Here is an 18,590-nt window from a genome sequence, read left to right as displayed (position 1 = left end):
GCTGCCTTCATGCCTAAAATCTGGAGGGGGGAAAGAAAGAGGAGAATCTGGAGGGGGATAAAAAAGAAAGAGCAAGCTGGCTGGAAGGAGGTGCCTCTGAACACCTCAGCAGGACAGGGATGTGAAATGGGGACTGGGATTGGCCTCAGGGATGGAAGGAAAACAACCCAGCCTGGCTGTGCAGCATGAAAAAGTGACACTTCCAGCCCGAGGAAGGGCTGAAGCTGGTGGAGCCGCACGGATTTACCCCTCCGGAGCCCCTCCCCAGGGTCCTGGCTGGCACCGAGGTGGGAGAGGCAGCAGGGATCCTGGACACGCCGGCTCGGCAGCTGCCGGGAGCATCCCGGCTCCTGACACACCATCTGCTTTCGCATTGTCCCCGCCGCGGGATTCCAGCTGGGACACAGCCGGGGGGACGGCGGCGGCTCCGGCTTTGCTCCATCCCCTGCCATCCCGGAGAGAAGCTGCGGAGACAGCGCCCGGGGCTACAGGGAGGCAGGATTTCCTGGGGGAAGGAAGGAGGAGAGGCTGGAGGAGGCTGGTGGTGCTGATCCTCTCCTGGTGACGCGGGTACCAGCAAAGCCCTTTTCCAGGGGAAGAAAGGGAACGGAAAAGCAGAATTTCACTCCTCTGGTGCCTGGGTTGTTTGTGTCACAGCCACTCTCAGCCAAGGGCAAGCCCTGGGGCTGAAGATGCTCCAGGATGCTCCGGGATGGCCTCGGGGGAAGGCACAGCACCGTGCAGCAGCAGGGAGGACATCACTCAGTGTCTCCTCCACTCCCCAGTGACACACAAAGGACTGATGTGAACTGGACCACAAGCCCCTGCTGCTTTTAAGGCTTCCAGATATTTATTTTAAAATGTTTTACACTGTTTCCAGCCCCGGGTTCAGGCTGGGGTGTGACAGCCCATGGAGACAGTCCTCTGCTGCGATGCTGGGGGTGGGTGGGGGACATTCAAGGTCGATGTGTGTGAGGAATCGTGTGGCTGAGCCCGGGGGGGGGAAGGACAGAGCCCGTCAGGTCCCCTTTTAACAGTGAGAGACAGTGACTGGTGCAGAAATCAAATCCCATTTTCCTCCGGAATTAGCAGGGCCGGGGATCTGCTCTGGCAGCCACAGGGGAGCAGCCCAGTGGTGGCACAGCTGAGACAGGCTATAAATTCTGCAAGACTCTTATGTAAAGGCTTTCAGAAGGGGGTGGCAGAAACAGACTCTTCTCGGAGGGTGTCTGACATCCATTAACCCTTCGGTTCGTGGGAAGCTGCTCATTCCCATCCCCAGTACCCGGGGGGCTGGGGGAGCAGGGAAGCAGGCAGATATCCTTCTGTCTGGCCCTTCATCCGTTTGCCCCCCACTCCAGAGCCAAACAGAACCACTTTCCCAATTATTTTTGTGCCTCTGGAGGAAAAGCCTGCCAGAAAGAGTTCGAAAAATCCCTGGGGTCACTTGGGCAGGGCAGACACCCTCCTGCCTCTGCTCCATTGGCCTCTCTCTGCTCTCTGTGGGATGTGATGGTGCAGGAGCCCTCTCTCCAGGTATTTTCCTAATTCACTGACTTATTGCATCTGCTTTAAAATCCAGCCTGGAGCCATCTCTTCAGCCAGGCTCCCTCCCAAGCAGTGCTTTGCTCCAGATCTCCATTATGTGTGTGAAAGATGTGGCACAAATCCCAGCAGAGCACACCAGGAAGGTGTTTTCCCTGACGTGGTTTAATCCCAGCTGGCATCCAAGCCCCACACAGCCACTTGCTCCCACCCATCCAGTGGGATGGGGGAGAGAGTGGGAACAGTGAGGAAGCTCGTGGGTTGAGATAAAGACAGTTTAATAGGGAAAGCTAAAGCTGTGTGTGTGCAAGCAAAGGGAAGCCAGGAATTCATTCCCCACTTCCCATGGGCAGGCAGGGGTTCAGCCACTGCCTAAGGGTGACTTGGGAAGGCAAATGCCATCGCTGCCAGTGTCCCCCCTGCCTCCTCTTTCCTCCTCCTTTATACACTGAGGATGGGCTGTATGGGCTGGGATATCCCTGGGGTCAGTCAGGGTCAGCTGTCCCATCTGTGTCCCCTCCAAACTTCCCGTGCACCCCCCAGCCTGATCACTGGGGGTGATACCAGGAGCAGAAAAGGCCTTGATGCCGTTCAAGAGCTGCTCAGCAACAGCAAAACATCCCTGAGTTATCAACCCTGTGTTCAGCACAAACCCAAACACAGCCCCAGGCCAGCTCCTGTGGAGGAAATCAACTCTACCCCGGCCACAACCGGCACATCCCCAAGTCCCAGCTTGCTGGGATTGCTCTGCTGGCCCTGAGAGGTTGGGAAGGAAGGGGCTGGGACAGCTCTGTTGGTGCTTCCCAGGCTGGCCATAGGCAGAGACTGAACATCAGTCCCTTCCACTTGCCCGGGCCAGCGACCAGAGGGGACAGCCCTCCACTCTTTGGGGTGTCCCAGGCTGCTCCAGGCTTGCCTGTGACACCCTGGGAGGTTTTCTGGCAAAAAAAAGCAGGAGTTAAGGGCTATCCCAGGATCTGATCTGCCACTGCACCTCTCCAGCACCAGCTCTGGGCTGGTCGTGTCCTTCCAACCCGAAGGTTTGGGTTTGCATGTGAACTAGAATGCTTTAGAGCCCTAAATCCAGGTGGATTTTGTTTCTCAGGGACATGGGAAGGAAACACTGACTCTGTTAAGTTGTGGGGTCTGCCCTGTGAGCACCCCCCTGCAGGCTGGCCATGCCCTGCCCTGGAGGGGTGGGTGTTGGAAGGGCTCACGTCCAGCCAAGCGTTCCAGTGTGTCAGCTCTGCTTCAGTATTCAAACTGGTGGCTTTAAAAAGAACAATAATAAAAAAAGAACAAATCCAAACCAAACAACCCACCCTGCTGCCCATTTATATTCCCCTCACAGCTGTGCTTGCAGCAGGGCCGGGGTATGAATGGAAACATTCCTCTTACCCACAGCTTATCCCTGCAGAGCAACCTCCCCTCTCCAAACGGCCCCTGCTCCAAAGCTTTCCACTCCCAGGGCTCAAACCTGGCAGTGTCAGCACAGACCCGGCTTGGAGCTCTTCACATCTCAGAGCTGGGAGTCTTCTCCTCATCCTCCCCACCCCCAGCTCACCCTGCCCGAGGCTCCCTCCCTCCTGGGAAGCCCCTTGCAGCCGGCAGGTCCCTCCTCCCCATCCCGCCGCACATCCATGCAGCAAGCTGGAGTTCCTAGACAGAAAACCTCATTTGCTTCAATTGAAGCCTCCCCGTTGATTTAATTAATGCAAATCGAGGCGTGTTAAACCTCCTTGTAATTACCGTAATGCTGTTGGGGTGGTGGTGGTGGTGGGTTGTTTTGTTTGTTTTTTTTTCCTTTTTCTCGTTTTTTTTTTTTTTTAAGGAAAGCAGCAAGGCCTGGATTCACAACAGGCTGTGAGGGTCCAGCACCCTGCCAGCTGAGCCCAGTGTGTGCAGTGGGAACACACAAACCCTGGTAGAGGAGCTCAGTGCCCACAACCAGCCTGGGAGAACAGCGTGGACAGAGGTGCAGTGCTGACCCAAACCCCGGGCAGCACCTTCTCGAGCAGAATTCCTTTGACTGGTGAGTATATACTTGGCTTTTATGTTGGGGTTTTTCTTTTTTTTCCTTTGGAATATCAGAACTTTGCCCTGGGTGATGCTCCAAAGGAAACCCGAGTTTCCCGATCTCCGAAGCGAGTTTTTGCCGCCGAACCCTGGAGCTGAAAGCCCCGAATGCTGCAGTCACGAGGGACTCAGCTCAGTGCTGTCATCTTCCCAAGTTCCTCCCACGCTGGGATCTGCCCTTGGGATGCAGAGCTGGGCACGTGCTTGCCTGGCTTCGATGCTCTGCGCTCCGGGTGTGGTGCCTGACGAGTTCCCTGCCCTCCAAAATACGACACCATGGGCCAAAAGTGCTCCTGTCCCCTCACCCAGCAGCACTGAGGGGATCTGGGGGGCACAACTGTTTTTTCTGACAGCTTTTACTCTGCAGCAGAAGCCCTGTTTTGGGCTGGAGCGGTTTCTTGCTGACCTAGAGATGATTCCTGAATAAACAGGGGGAAAAAAGGACTGGGGAGGGAAACTGAAGTGCTGGAGGAGAGAAGGAGCTGTGTGAGGTCTCTCCAGTTCCAGGCTACTCTGAAAAAGCTGCTGAAACAGATTGAAATGGTCCATTTTGGTCAATATTCAGCTTTCCCTCATTTTAGGAAGGGCAGGTTGAGCTCAGCCTGGCTCCTGCCTTGCACCCCAGTGTGGGGAGGGGGAGAGCTGGGCAAGGAGGAGACCCCAAATGTCTCATCCTCCTTTTTAGCCCTTTAGCTTATATTTTCACTCCAGACTGAGGTGTGGGAAGGTCCTGAGACTGTCAGCACCCCTCCCTGGGTGACAGGGTGGCACTGGACACCCCAAACCACCAACTTCAGGCTGCCTTGGCCCCTCGTGTTGATAGTGGCTCTCTGATGTTTATTACCCAAGGCCTTGTTTGGAGGTTGTTTTGGGGGGGGTCATTGTTTTTTTTTTTAATTTAATTAAAATTTAAAAAATTTAATTAAAATTTATGTTGCCCGTTGTGTAAGGATGTCTCTCTGGATGTGGATTTTGGTGTACAGCAGCAGTTTGCTGCCTTTATTGCCTAAAAGACAGAGATGTTTTTCCACTAGAAAGGCTGCCTTTGTCTGCCCTCACAGCCTGCAGTGGCTGTGTCAGGTTCTTTTGTCTTTTAATTTATATATTGATCTATTACAGCCACAAATTAGTAAGGGGAAAAGGGATCAAACAGCACGGAGCAAATGTTAAGTGCAGGTATTGTTTCCGTGCTGGTATTGCTGAGATTCCAGGGGAACTGAGCAGGAATTAACCCATTTTGATGCAGAACTGTCGGTGGGAGCTGGGAGGGGAACTGCTTATTTTCCTGAGGGGATCTAAAACGTGGAAACACAAATCTGGACTCCTCAAACTGAAGTTAAAAGGTGCCATAAACACCCTCCCCCTGCCCCAGACTTGTTTCCTTGTCTCACAAATCCTGTGGGAAGAGGCATGTTTTGTTCTGCCCACGGTGTTGGATGGATCTCACCCACAAACACCTATAGAATTCCAGGGAAAAATGGCTGTTGCTCTGGGTGGGTTGGGATCTCCTGCCTTCCCTGGGTGGGTGGAAGGGGGAACACTTCAAAATCCTGCCTTTTGGTCGGAGTTCAGCCTCGTGCCGTGTGTCTGAAGGACCCAGGCACTTGAGAACTGCAAACCCACCTGCTCCCCAGGCAGCAGGTCTCCCGAAAAACAAAAACCTCTTCCCATTTGGCTGTACACCGATTTTTGCCAGGGAAACCGCCCTGATATCAGGTGGCCCGAGAGCTCTGCACTGAGAATTGTTTTCAGATTTGCCCTCTGTGGGAACAGGCTCGGTCTGGGGGCTTTTACAAGCCCATTCATACTGTTTATTTGATATTGGGGAAGTCATATTCCTTTAAGAGGATTTCCATCCCTGAACTCCTCCCATCGTGACACTTCCAAGCCACATTTTCGCCTGAAAGGGTGGGAGTATTTTTAACCATATCACGCCAGGGAAGTATTAATAGCACAAAGGACTTGCTGAGCTGCTGGTGGAGCTGAATCCATATTTTAAATTCAGGGAACTAATTAGGAACTGGGGAATAATTAGTGCTATACCCAGCTTTTCTTCCTCCTCCCCACCTTGTTTTCAGAGATCCAAAGCAAATGCCTTTACTGGAATGTTCTATGGCTGTTGAATATTTTATGCCTTCCCCATGCATTGCTATTCCATGTGGTTGTCAGAATCACACTGTCTCCTTTTGCTGTATCCCAGCTGAAATGGCTGACTCTGACACTTTTGAAATCTAATTAGTACATCTTCTGTTGGCTCGTACACCAAAGAAACCACCCCATAATACCTTTTTTTTCGTGCTTCTCCCCAGCCCCTCACTACCACGGGGTGATGCAGCTCAGAGCAGCACAGTTATTTTTGAACCCCTGGTAGTGAGATGTTTACAGGCTTCCTTGAATAGCAAAGCCCTTGGTGCTCCATATGGAAATGCAAATTTGTGAGCTCCGGTTTGGAGCAGAGAGGGAAAAGAAGGGAGGACGCAGAGAAATGGGTCGAGGCTCCTGGCTTGGTTGGGAGACAGGAGAGGGGGGAAGCAACGTGAGGAGATCTCCAGGACAGCTTCCAACCCGTGTTTCTGGATGTAGTGGAGCTGGGAGCCAGCACCCACATGGATCTGTCCTTGTATTTGCCAGGAGAACACACCTGCAGAGGAATGTCCTGCAGGATCTGCTGGTGCCAGGAAGGAAACAAAACAGCTCTGAAACCGTCCCTGCTCGAGGGAGTGGCTGTGAGAGCTCTGCCTGGTGTGAAATCTCTGCTCTCTAATAATAGTTGGGCTTGTGCTGGAGCCTTTTCCTCGCTCTTGCCTCTCCCCAGCCATCTGTTTTCAAGAAACTTGTGGAATTCATGTCACAGAGCTCTTATCCATATTTATCGGAGCGGCAGGGACTGAAGCTAAAAGCTTCAGGGGGAGAGGACCAGGCAGAGTTACAGAAGGGGTTTGAACATGTAAACCCTCGTTTTCTTAGGAAACAAAGAATGAAAAATATGCCAGAAGGCTGGGAAGGGAATTCTGCTGTTCCTTTGACCAGGCTGGGTCACAGGGGAAAGACCAGATCTTGTTCAGCATCCCGAGGATGAAGGTGCTCGTGGTGGGTACCACAGCCCCTGACCTTATTTTAGGGTCTGTGGCTGTTTTGGTGTGTTTGAGAATTTTTTGGAAGGGGAACAGAGTTCTCCTGGAGCCTCTCTCTTTATTTCATCAGCAACTTATGTTCTTCTCCTACTCTAGAGCCTTGTCAGCCCCCGTCACCACAGTATTTGGGTATCATGCAATATGTGGCTGCATTTGAAGAGATGAACGTGACATTTCAGGGTTATATTGCCCCAATATCAAAGCAATTAATTAATATCTTCATCTCTGTTGCTGCAGGCGCAGTCACCATCTGTTCTGAGCACTTTTACTTGTCTCATTTGAAGGAGGAATTAACAGATTCGAGCGAATTTCTCAAGAAACAACCTGGCACTGGAAGCCAGGCACCCTGTCTGATCTGAAAAAAATTAAATTACTTCCAACAGCACATTGGCAAGTGCAAATTTATTCCGAAGGGAACATTTTCTTAATGGTGTTTTTCAGCATAAATATAGTATCAGCCTAAACACCTCTAGTAAACAAATACCAATTACCTTGAATGTTTCTTGCCTGTGGAAAAGCTTTCATTGTGAGGGAGACAGTCCCTAAAAGTCTTGTTTTATTCTTCAATTCTGTGGACAACTCAGCTGCATTTGGATTAAAATGTAGTTTTATCTGAAGACCAATGAGATCTTTGTGGCCACTAATTTTCCTTGCAAGGCCTTTGTTGGGTAGGGGCACATTGGCACATCCAGTGTAAGGGTGGGGAAGCTGCAAGTGAGGGGGAAAAAAATGGCTCAAAGTTAATATAAAGACTGAAAACCACAAAATCATAGAACTGTTAGGATTGGAAAAAAATCAAAGATCAATGAATTTCATGGGTAGAAAGAAATCTTGTAGCCAAGAGAACATTTCTTTTAACTCCTGTCTCCTCTATCAGGTTATTTATTAAATCTCTTAAACTGATCCACTCAGGTCAAATAATATATTGGATTTCTAGTTTTAAAATAAACTCTGCTAATTCAGTGACTGTTACCAGCCTTAGCCAACACTTACTAGTATTACTTACCAAGGTGTTTTCAAACATCCTCCGATTAACAAATAAGCTGTCAGTCCCCCCCACCACCAGTGCTCAAGGCTGGCAATTTAACACTCAGAAAGCACATTTCCTCATTGGAGATTAAATATTTTTGCAAGTTAAAAGAGCTGCCGTGGGCTGAGTTGTCACCTAATTATGTCAGTCTCTTTGTGGGATGTTTTGATAAGCACATCAGAGGAGATGCTTTAATCTTTATGCTGAATCTGGTCACGTCACGTCCTAAATTCACAGGTACCAGGAGCCCCTCCTATGAGACCTTGATTTATCTGTTTCACCAAGAGCAGAGTGGGCTGAGATGAAGCCAAGGGGCCTCATATTTAGTTTGTGGTGGGAATGAGCCCCCCTTGAGCACTTACAGTGGTTGCCAGATGCATGAGGGCAATGATTCTAAGTGGGTGCTGTTATCACCAGCTCAGATTCTTCACTGGTCATAGCCACTGGTCATATTCCTAGTTTACAAACCCTTTGTCCTTTCTACACTGGGAATATCTTCTGCAGGTTCTGCTGTGATCCTTTATTTTCCTCAGGATGCCTAAATTCATCTGGCACAAATTCCTTCTGATGTTAAATTTGGGCTTGAAGTGGTATTTTCCTCCTCGAACCCTGTTTTGGGGCTAAATATGACATGTTGGAGGATATTTCTCCCACTGCTGCCTGCTCTTCCAGTGGTAAAACTGGAATTAAAGCAAAAAAATGCTTTTGTTGGTGATAAGGAATCCAGTAGATAAAAACTACCCCAGCCACATGCTGCAGGGCTGGAAGAAGGAAGAGTCTCTTTAGAATTGCAGTAAATGTGTCGATAAACACAAAAATCAAATGCAAATTAAATAAAAGCTTTTCATATACTCCATTCTGCTTGAGATCAGACGAAAATAAGTTGCCACGTAAACAAATGGGGCTTTTATGAAACGCTCCAAAAATAAAACCACTCTTGCAATCAGGCCAAACATGAGATCGTCCCCGTGTCTCTCCAGCTGCTGAGAGGTGTTGTTTCTCTTTGCATCACAACAATACTCAAAAGATCTTGTTTTAAATTCAAACCAGTAGTGGCAGGTAGTTGTAAAGGGGTGTTGTGAAGTGAGTGTTTTAGGGTCGCTCAAAAAGTCACCAGCAAAGGTATCAGTGAAAGCAGGTTTAATATAAATGCAACAGTTCGTGGCAAGGTTCACTCTACTACTCACTAAACAGTTAAAATACACCGAGAAAAACCACACAAAAATCCAAAATCAGTGTCAGTCTGGGCTGAAATAAACACAAGACCGTGTGTATGGAGGCTGTGGTTGTGGTGGGGTGGGGGGATAGGTGAGACAAAAGGACAGAAGATATAAGGACAAAAAGGGATATGGCCCAAAGGCCTGGCAACACTTAACTTTGCTTATGGCTTAATTTAGCAGCACTTAACCTATAACTTAACACTTAGCAGCATTAACTTAACACTTATTAACTTAACAATCTAACTTGGATCTATATATGATTTACAACACAATAAAAATTTTATTTGGTCAAAAATTTCCAGGGATGTTCGTTAAAAAAGCAAGAGAATCATTAGACAGCACAACACTGTCCAGGAGCAGACAGGATTCCTGACAAGCTCACAGGAGCTCAGCCTGGGCATTGTCAAAGCCAAGGCCTAAAGAGAATTACTCAGATTATTACTCAGGTCATGGTGTGGTCGGGATAGGGGGGTGACAAGGGGCAGGATGCACCACCAGAATGGGTTGGTAAAGAGTCTCAACCCAGGTGACGCAGCACAGAAAATGCCAGAGCTCAGAACAGATCCCAAATCCTATTCCCAGCTCGCTGCCTCTCGTCAATAAACCATGTTGCCTCTTACATAAGGCAGTTCTTACCCAAAAGAAATATTTTTGGCTTTAAAGCCAATCTGCAAGGGGAGGTAAGTTACAGTCAAGTCTTTTTTTTTTTTTCCCTTTTTTTCCCCCCCTTTTTTTTTCTCTTTGAGAGGACAGGGAATAAGATGGAAAGCGCTGAGAACAGCAGGCATGACGAGTAGATTTATCTCAGCCTCCATCCCTTCTTCAAAAGCTGTAAAGGATATTTCATCATCCTCCCTCTGGGGGGTGAGTGCTGACTAAAGGCCATCACACAGGTACTAAACCAAAAGCCCTGAGCCCAGGAAGCCTTGTTTCCCTCTGGGAAATCCTGAGATCATCCCGGGATAAGCTCATTGATTTTACTAAAAAGCATTAATATTAAAGCATCCAACGCACTGTTGAGCTACACGGGTGATAATTAATAAATGATAAAGTAAAACACAGGCTGATGGCAGGGGCTCTTGGCTGCTTTGTCTTTCCAGCAACATTTGATGCCGTTTCATCCAAGCACTCAAGATGTTTCGTTGAAAAACACGTGTGTTGTGGGTGACATCGATGTGCGTTCCCTGGGATGGAGCCAGGAACCCCGGGAAGGTGCCAGGCATGATCCCAAAGGGCCAAGCAGCCACACCAGATTTCAGATTTTGAACCTGAAATCCCTCCAATCCCACAAATAGGTCCTTCCATGCTGCTGGAAAATGGCTCTTCCCATGCCCACTCTGGCAGAAGCCTCTCCCAATTCTAGCAGCTCGGCGCTGGATGTGGTTTCCATGGAAATAGACGTCAGATCAGCAAAAAACAGGGCAAGTGTTTAAAATAATCTCTGTTTTGAAAGCTTTTTGCCTTTCTGTCACAATATTAACCTTCCGCAAGGTAAGATTTCTTTTCCTTTTTGGTGCAAAATCCTCGGTTTTAAGGGTGTGCACAACAAGAGGGGTCCCAGAAAGTCCTTTATTTGGGATTTTGGGTGTGGAGGCTGCTGAGCTGGGGCTGTGGATTTGTGCTGTTCTGTGTCCATCTGCCTTTTGTGTGGATTGACTCTTGTTGTAACTGGAGCGACTGTAGGATGGAAACCACCACGGGAATTGTACAGAATTCCTCTGAATGGAACATGTGAACATTTAAAGCACGCTTGGGAGGGAAAAGCTTATCTGGGATTGGCAATAGCATTATCCTGGGAAGGAAATGTTCCCAGGGGCAGCCTGGACAAGGATGGATTATTATGGAGCCACTCTGTCCATACTCTGGAATCTGCACAAGCAATGGCTTTTCTGGACGTGCTTGAACTTGCTGGTGTCACCCCAAAGGAGAGGATGGCATTGTCCCCCAAAACACACTGCGGGGCCAAGGCATTGTCAGAGCCACAGACCCTCTCTGGGGTTGGCCTGTGGTGGTTGTGACCCAGAGGTGACCAAAGGGACACGATGGTCATCTCAGCGATGACCAAGAGCCCTGAGGCCATTGTGGCCCTGAGGTGGCCATGCCCTTGGGTAGGTCATGATGCCCTTGAGGTGATCACGGACCCAGGGTAAGTGGTGATGATGACCTGGGAGTGCCCATGGTCCTGAAGTGACCAAGAGCCATGAGGTGACCATGAGCCATGAGGTTCCGAGGTATGTGGCCATGGTCCTGAGGTGTAGGAGATCATGGCTCTGAGGTGGCCATGGCCCGAAGATCTGTGGCCATGGCTTTGAGCTGACCATGGTTCTGAGGTGACCATGATCTTGAGGTAGAGTAAATGGCCATGGTCCTGAGGGGACCAAAAGCCCTGAGGTAGGTGCTGTGGCCCAGAGGTGACTGTGACTCTGAGGTGGTCAAGGTCTTGATGCAAATGGTCATGGCACCAAGGTGACCATGGCTCTGGGTGACCATGGAATTGGGTGACCATGGCTCTGGGTGACCATGGCTGTGAGATGACCATGGCTGTGAGATGACCATGGCCCCGACATGACCATGGCCTTGAGGTGACCATGGCTCTGGGTGACTGCGGGCCTGAGATAACCATTGCTCTAGGGTGACCATGGCTCTGGGTGACTGCGGGCCTGAGATAACCATGGCCCCAGGGTGACCATGGCTCTGGGTGACCATGGCTCTGGGTGACTACGGCTCTGGGTGACCACAGCCATGAGTCCAGTGCCCATGGCCATGAAGTGCCTGCATCCCCAAAGTCCATGCCCAGTCCCATCCATCCCACCCACACCCCCTCCCACCACCCCGCTGTGTGCACAGACCCCCTCACCCTGCCCACAGCACCCACCCCGGGTGCCCCCCTCCTTTCTCGGCAGACAAAGGGAGCCCCGCCACCGGCGGTGGGGCGGGGAGCAACAACCACACTCCAACGAGGGGGCTACGACCCCGGCGAGCCCCTCAGAGCCGCGGGGGGCGTCGCGTTGGGACCGACCCCCGCGGCCCCCACTCATGGGGGGCGAACTACAGCTCCCGGCAGGCACCGCGCGGGGGCCGTGAGGGGCGGGGGGGGCGCGTGTGTGTGTGTGTGTGTGTGACTGAGGGGGTGGGCGCGAGCCCCCCCCCCCCCCCCCTGCGGCGGACGGCACGTGCCGGCGCGCTCGGCCAATCGGGGCGGGGCGGGGCGGGTCACGTGCCTTTGTTTGGCGCTTTAGAGCGCGGCGGGGCGGGCGCGGGCGGAGTGTGGCCGGAGCGGCGGCGCGGGCAGGTGGGTGCGGAGCGGGGCTGTTCTGTGCTGTGCTGCCGTGAGGGGAGGGGTGGGAGAGCAGAGCGCTTAGGGACGGGACGGCCCGGCCGCGACCGCGACCGCGGGGTGTGCCCGCGGCGCCCTCCGCGTCTTGAGAGCGTTTACATATGTGTGCGTGTATTTTTGTGTGTGTGTGTGTGTGTATGGTTACGGGGGTCCGCTGCCCCGTTGGGGCGGGCGGCGGAGGGTGTTCTGAGGGTGGGTGTCAGGGTGAGCTGCAGGGGGGATCCGCGGGCGCTCGGAGTGGGGGGGTCGCTTTTGTCCCCCGCCGGCTCGCGGGCATCGCGTCGCCGCTCGCCTTTTGGGGCGTCGCGGTGACAAAGGGAAGGGAGACAATGGGGGGAAGGGGGTGTGTGTGCCTAATGTGTGTCCCCTGCGCCCCGATCGCTGAGGGGGAAGGGGGTGTCTATTGTCCCTCAGCGAGGGGCGACGCCCTACCCGCGGCGGCAGCGGCGGCGCCCCCTCCCCTCCCCGCCATTGTTAGTGGGGAAGGGGCGGTGTCCGGGCGGCCGCGCCACGACGCCATCGAGCTGGGGGGGACCCTCTTCGAGCCCCTTGTGCCCGTGTCGTCCCCACCTCGCCCCCCTCCGTCCCTTTCGCCCCTGAGGGGGCTGAAGCGGGAAGGGGAGAGGAATGGGGGGGGGGGGGGGCGCGGCCCCGCACCTGAGGAGGGGGGCGGCAGGTGCCCGGATGTTGCCGTTGGCCCCGCCCCCCCTCCCTCGAGCCCCCTCGCGCGGGCGCGCGCGCGCGCTCTCCCCGGCCGTTTGAATTCGGAGCGGCCGGGCGCGAGGGGGCGGGGCCGGGGCGGGGCCTCCGCCGCCGCCTCGGCGCTGATTGGACGGCGTCCCGTGGTGGGCGGGGCCGCGGGGGGGGCGTGCGCGGTCCCAGCGCCGCCCGTTCGCTGCCCCGTCCCCACCCGTCCCCCGCGTCCTCATCGCTTAAAACCCCCCGAGAAAAACCCTCTTCTGACGGTTTTTACACCCTTTACTGGCAATTTTTATGACGCCGCCGTTTTGACGAGGTGTGTGTGTGTGTCCCGGGCGCTGCGTGTGCGCCCTCGCTGCCTTGCACGTCTTGACTTCGGCTGCGCAATTAAAATAGAATTTTAAATGAGGTTTGATTGCGCACATTTCAGATCCTTCGGGAGCAGCGGGAGTTCTGCCTGTGCTGCCCTGTTGTGTGCCGTGTTTTAATTCAGATGGCTCTACCTGTGTGTGATAGCAGTGAAATATCCACAGCACTCAGTAAAACTGAGTCTTTGTTTGAGCATCTTAATTACGGTGGAGTAAAACAGAGATTGAAGATGCTCGAATAACACCCATAATGCAGAACCTCTCCACTGTTCCTAGCAATGTACATCAGCCTCATCCCCACAGACTGCCTGGAATCACTGACTGCAGTAACCTACCTGGCTGCCTTTTGTTCAGCAGATCTTATTATGCTTAGCAGTTTTTATTAGAAGGAATATAATCCGTGTGCTTGCTGTTCAAAGGCACATCTCTTTGTTATCTAGGAATCCAACTAGACTGACCTTCTCCCAGGGTTGGCTTCTGGAATCTTATTTTCTTGGTCATGGCTACTTCTGGTATGTAGTATTATGTACTAAATGCTCTTGTCTTTTTATTTTTAATTTTTTTTTTTTTTTTTGCTTCTTAATTTCCTCAGAAATCACTTTAAAATCTAATCTAGTAAAATAAACTGTTCCCTCCCCGTGCTTTTCTCGTGTCTCTGGGCTGCTTGGGTGAAGCTGCTGAAACTGGGTGGTTGTGAAAACACCCCAAAAAGCCTCCTCAGATGAGAGTTGTCAGCAGATGGGTTCCAGCTCCCTGCAGCCATCTGCTCCCTCAGCAGAACTGACTGTCATCAAGGCATCTTGGGGACCCAAATGGGTGCAGCTGACACTGTGCAGGGCTGACATGCCTCTCAGAAGGTTTGGAGACACAACCCTGCTTCTGGGTTTCCTTGAAAGCTCCCTGTTCTTCTTGGCTCTGTCAGGTTTCAGGCAGGCACTTGGAAACTCATCCTTGGACCTGTCGTTGGAGAAATGATGATTTTTAATTTGAAGCGCTGACAATTTATATTTTTTCCCCACAATTCTGGATATTAAAGGCTAAAACAAAATGTCAGGTGTTTGGGTGATGTTGAATATCAGGAGGGAATTGCAAAGAAAGCTGCTGTATTTTTGAATGCTCTTGCTGTGCTTAAGACAAAACTGTTGTCTTGGATGCCTTCTCCTCCAGTGAGCTTTGTGGCAGAAAGTGCTTGAAGGCTTTTAAGCCGGTTAGTGGCTTAAAAATGCTCTTATTTTGGCTTTTCCCCCACGTTCCTAGACATCCAAGTGAAGGAGCTGGAGAAGCGAGCCTCTGGGCAGGCCTTTGAGCTGATCCTCAGCCCCCGCTCGAAAGAAGCCGTTCCAGAATTCCCTCTTTCTCCCCCAAAGAAGAAGGATGTGTCACTGGAGGAGATTCAAAAGAAGTTGGAAGCAGCAGAAGAGAGACGTAAGGTAAATCTGGGGCAGCCCAGGCGAGCTCTGCTCAACCAGCCTGTGCAAGTTATGCAGGTTTTTTTTTGGGTTTTTAATGGTTTGGGAGAAGTGATCAGTGGTTTGTGTTATGATAAATGGAATATTAACTGAGCTTTGTTGGAATCCCTGGGGCTCTTGTGAACCTTTGGCATGGTGTGGAAAGCCATGGCTTTATTTCCAAAGTGATTTTTGAGCTGTCGCTTGAATTAAAACAGGGGGGAAAACGTTTAGTTGAGAGGGGCAGCTATTTCAGGAAGAAGCTGCTTTTCTTGTCTTTTGGCACCAGAACAGATTAATTCTCCCCTAGAAAATGTAGTGGTGAATCTGTAATGAGCAGTTTGTTAATGCAGTGTCTGACTGATGAAAGATCTGGCTGTTGGTGTAGCCTGGAGCCCTTGATGGTGCTGAGGCTTTGACTGAAGTGAGCCTGACCTAAATCTCAGTGATTCACCGTTCTGTGAAAGGAGAATCAAGGAAAGTTCCATCAGTATTAACATTAAGAAAAAAAAAATAAAAATCGATGTTCTCCTTCCAGAGAAATCCCATTTAACAACGGTGACAGAAACTGAACCTCCCAGGTAGCTTGTGATGGTGAAGTACAGGTTCTGGGCAGGGGGGGGGGAGCACTGGGAGCTCTGTCCTGCAGCACCAAGCTGCTGTTCTGCAGGAAAAAAAGGTAGAAAACACGTTCTCTGAGGAGCTGGGGGCAGCTGAGGTTGCCTGTGTGCGGTTCCTCAACGCCTGCACCCTCTGCCTTGGCAGTCTCACGAAGCAGAAGTGTTGAAGCAGCTGGCGGAGAAGCGGGAGCACGAGAAGGAGGTGCTGCAGAAAGCCATCGAGGAGAACAACAACTTCAGCAAAATGGCAGAGGAGAAGCTGACCCACAAAATGGAAGCCAACAAAGAGAACCGTGAGGCACAAATGGCTGCCAAGCTGGAGCGCTTGCGGGAGAAGGTGGGTGTGGGGGCCCCTTGGAGAGGGAGTTATCCCTGCTCCCCGCTTGGAAAACTGGCTGAAAACCCCAGAGGAACGGGGTGCTGCGAATAGATGGGTGTCCTTGGCAGTGCTGTGACCTTCAGAGGTTCTTAGACCTGCAGGAGGTTGTGCAGAAACGCAGCTCTTTTGGGGGGAGAGGGGACGGGACGGAGGGAGCAAGTTAGGGCAGTGTTTTGGTTTCTCCTCTAAAGCTCCACTCCGCACCCCCTCGGTGACCCACGTCAGGGTTCCTGCTGTGAGCTGGGGGTGGGAAGCCCCGTGCCTTTCCCAGGATCCATACCTTTCCCAGGATCTAACTGCTTCCTGCTGCTGTCTTTCAGGACAAGCACGTCGAAGAGGTTCGAAAGAACAAAGAAGGCAAAGACCCCGGTGAGGCCGAAACCGACTGATTTCATTCTGGAAACTTCCTCTCCCCCTCCTCTAAATATCCAAAGACTGTACTGGCCAGTGGTTTTATCTTTGGTTTTTGGTTCGGTTATATATATATATTTTTTTTTTTTAAGTTTCTAGAAACTGATGTAGAACTGTAAAATTAGATCCAAACTGTACACTTGCTTTGGGGGCTAGAGGGGAGAACCTTCCATGTGTCACTTTTCTAAAAGTGTTGTCTTTCCAGTGTAGCTTTTCTTCTTGTTGCATCCTTTTCTACGCCAGTGCTCTCGCTCCTGGGTTGATGGCGAGTACTGTATCAGCTCTGTAAGACCTTTGTGAAAGGAATCTGTAGTAACTGTTCCATGCTGAATATCTGTTACACTTCAAAAAAAAAAAAAAGTAAAGTAAATATCTGACTCTGTCCCAGTCAGTCTGCTAAAATACTGCTGTAACTGAGTGACTCAATAAAGCTGCACAGTGCTGTTATCCCGAGAATCATTTCCTAGGGGACAAAAACCAGCCGAGGGCTGCAGTGGGACTCCTCACCCCGGTGGGAAGGTCTGGAGCAGCACATTTCCTTGCTCTCCCAGAGCACAGCATTGTCTTAGCTGGACAATCAGAGCTTTGTTTTGACACCTCAGCAGTTGTCAGCTGTCGGGTGTTTTTGTGCAGAGGGTTCAGAGCCACCTCCCCGGGGCTCTGACGCCCCAACAAACGGCCCTTGTTACCACATGACTGGTCTGAGCCTGGTTTTGGGAAGGGTTTCTGGGAGATGGCTTGTGCTGCTGAATGGTGGCTGTGTCAGAGGGGGAGAGTCAGGAACCTGTGTTGGTGCTGGGATAAGTCAGCTGGACCTCTTCCAAAATGCTGTTTGTGGATAAGAATTGTTTTTGTTTGGGTGTCACACATCTGTGTTGGGATAGAACACCGAGGTTAACTCCTGCCCACAGCCAGAGGGGTGGTTTTTTCTCCTCCTGGGGTGTGAGGAATGGATGGGGCTGTACTTGTGCTCTGAGAAAAGATGATTTTATTTTTTTTTTTTTTAGGTGGATTGGGTACAAAATTGCTGGATTGTACCCCAAATCCTTCCCCTAAGAACATCCACAGGTGCTTGTGCTGCCCTTGGCAGAGCCAAGGGGGGTGAGCAGGCACCCAACTTCCTCAGCACCAACACCCTGTTCCAGAACTCTTGGCTTAGTGGGTGCCAGGGATTTCACAGCCTCAGTGTGACACTCATGGCTCTGGCTTTCTCCGTCCCCCTGATCCTGAGCCTTTTGCTTCCCAGGTTTGCTTTCAGGTTTAACTCCACACCTGGAGCATCTGGTGCAGCCCAGCTGACACGTAATTCCGAGGATGGAAAAGCTGGTGGGGAACTGGTTTTCTAAGGGGCTAAAGGAGTCCTGGTCACTTGATTAAGAAGAACCCCTCAGTTTAGGGAGCTTTCCTGTGTCCCACCGGGCACTTGGATTGCACCTGAGCTGTGCTTAACCCATCAGGAGCAGTGAGGTACAGCCCAGCTCCATGCGCTGGAGCTGGTGCTCTCCCCGAAGGAATTCCAGAGGCTCCACAGTCGGAGGTGAGTCTGTGCTGCTCCCTGGTGGGGAGCGACTGCCCGGCCGCGGGGTGGGGGCACGGGGCAGGTTTGGAGCTTTTAGTGGCTCATATCGACACTGGGTAAGCTGAGGGCACGGGGATGGGGGCAGGATTTGTCCAGGGGAATGAGGGCACAGGGATGGGGTCAGGGATGAGGGCAGGAAAATACAGAGCTGAACTTTGAGACGAGGCTTGATAAGGAGCTGAATCCCTGGTACTGTGTAATGGAGGCTGGAGGGATCCCTGGATCAGAGCCCGTGCACAAGATGAGGCACAACCAACAATCAAAAAAACCTCCCCAGATCTTCATTTTAATGTATTTATTTACCTGCTGAGAACAGACCCAGTGTCCCAAATACCTTGGGGGGGTTTATCTCCCGTCTCTCTCCCGCGGTGGGGGAGGAGGATGGAGGAGCTGCCAAACCCCAAATGGCGTTAGAGCCCAAAAAGACGATAAACGCGGGTTTCTGGCTTGTCAGGGCTGTCAGATCTCGGCGCGGGGCCTTCTGTTCCCTCCTCTTCCTTCTGCTTTGCGTGTCTGCCGTTGTTTGTGCTTCACTGGGGCTGGATCCCCCGAGTGCTGCTGGAGGGGGGGATTTTGGGGGGTGGGAGCTGTGAGAGGACAGAAGTGATGTGAGAGAGGGGTAAGGGAGGGGAACTATGCGGGTGATGGTCGGGCAGGGAAACAGGAATCAGGGTGAGATGGAAACAGGTTCTTTCAAAATAAAGGACAAAAAGGCTCCGCAGCTTCTTTCCACCCCGCGGAGGG

At 51.6% G+C, this 18,590-nt stretch overlaps 1 protein-coding gene across 2 annotated transcripts; it reads left to right on the top strand.

Annotated features, from left to right (window-relative positions):
- The first annotated feature begins 10,434 nt into the window (after positions 1-10,434).
- STMN1 (stathmin 1) lies at positions 10,435-16,714 on the top strand. Of its 2 annotated transcripts, none has more exons than XM_051807327.1 (5): positions 10,435-10,496; positions 13,850-13,921; positions 14,667-14,839; positions 15,623-15,814; positions 16,177-16,714. In XM_051807327.1, the coding sequence occupies exons 2-5, from the start codon at positions 13,909-13,911 to the stop codon at positions 16,243-16,245; spliced, it is 447 nt and encodes a 148-aa protein (XP_051663287.1). In that variant the 5' UTR covers positions 10,435-10,496; positions 13,850-13,908; the 3' UTR covers positions 16,246-16,714. The 2 variants fall into 2 exon arrangements, with proteins under 2 accessions (XP_051663287.1, XP_051663288.1); XM_051807328.1 differs by lacking the exon at positions 10,435-10,496 and adding an exon at positions 12,213-12,297.
- The last annotated feature ends 1,876 nt before the right edge of the window (positions 16,715-18,590 follow it).

The sequence above is a fragment of the Manacus candei genome, unplaced genomic scaffold (assembly GCF_025592945.1).
Source record: "Manacus candei isolate 608988 ecotype Guabito, Panama unplaced genomic scaffold, ASM2559294v1 h1tg000070l, whole genome shotgun sequence".
Lineage (NCBI taxonomy): Eukaryota > Metazoa > Chordata > Aves > Passeriformes > Pipridae > Manacus > Manacus candei.
The sequence above is the reverse complement of the archived record's forward strand: the minus strand, read 5'-3'. Positions and strand labels throughout refer to the sequence as shown.

Excerpts from the sequence above, each read along its gene's own strand:
- STMN1 (XM_051807327.1), top strand. Across the intron at positions 14,840-15,622 it reads CAGCAGAAGAGAGACGTAAG|TCTCACGAAGCAGAAGTGTT; the intron begins GTAAATCTGGGG and ends CTGCCTTGGCAG. Across the intron at positions 15,815-16,176 it reads TGGAGCGCTTGCGGGAGAAG|GACAAGCACGTCGAAGAGGT; the intron begins GTGGGTGTGGGG and ends GCTGTCTTTCAG.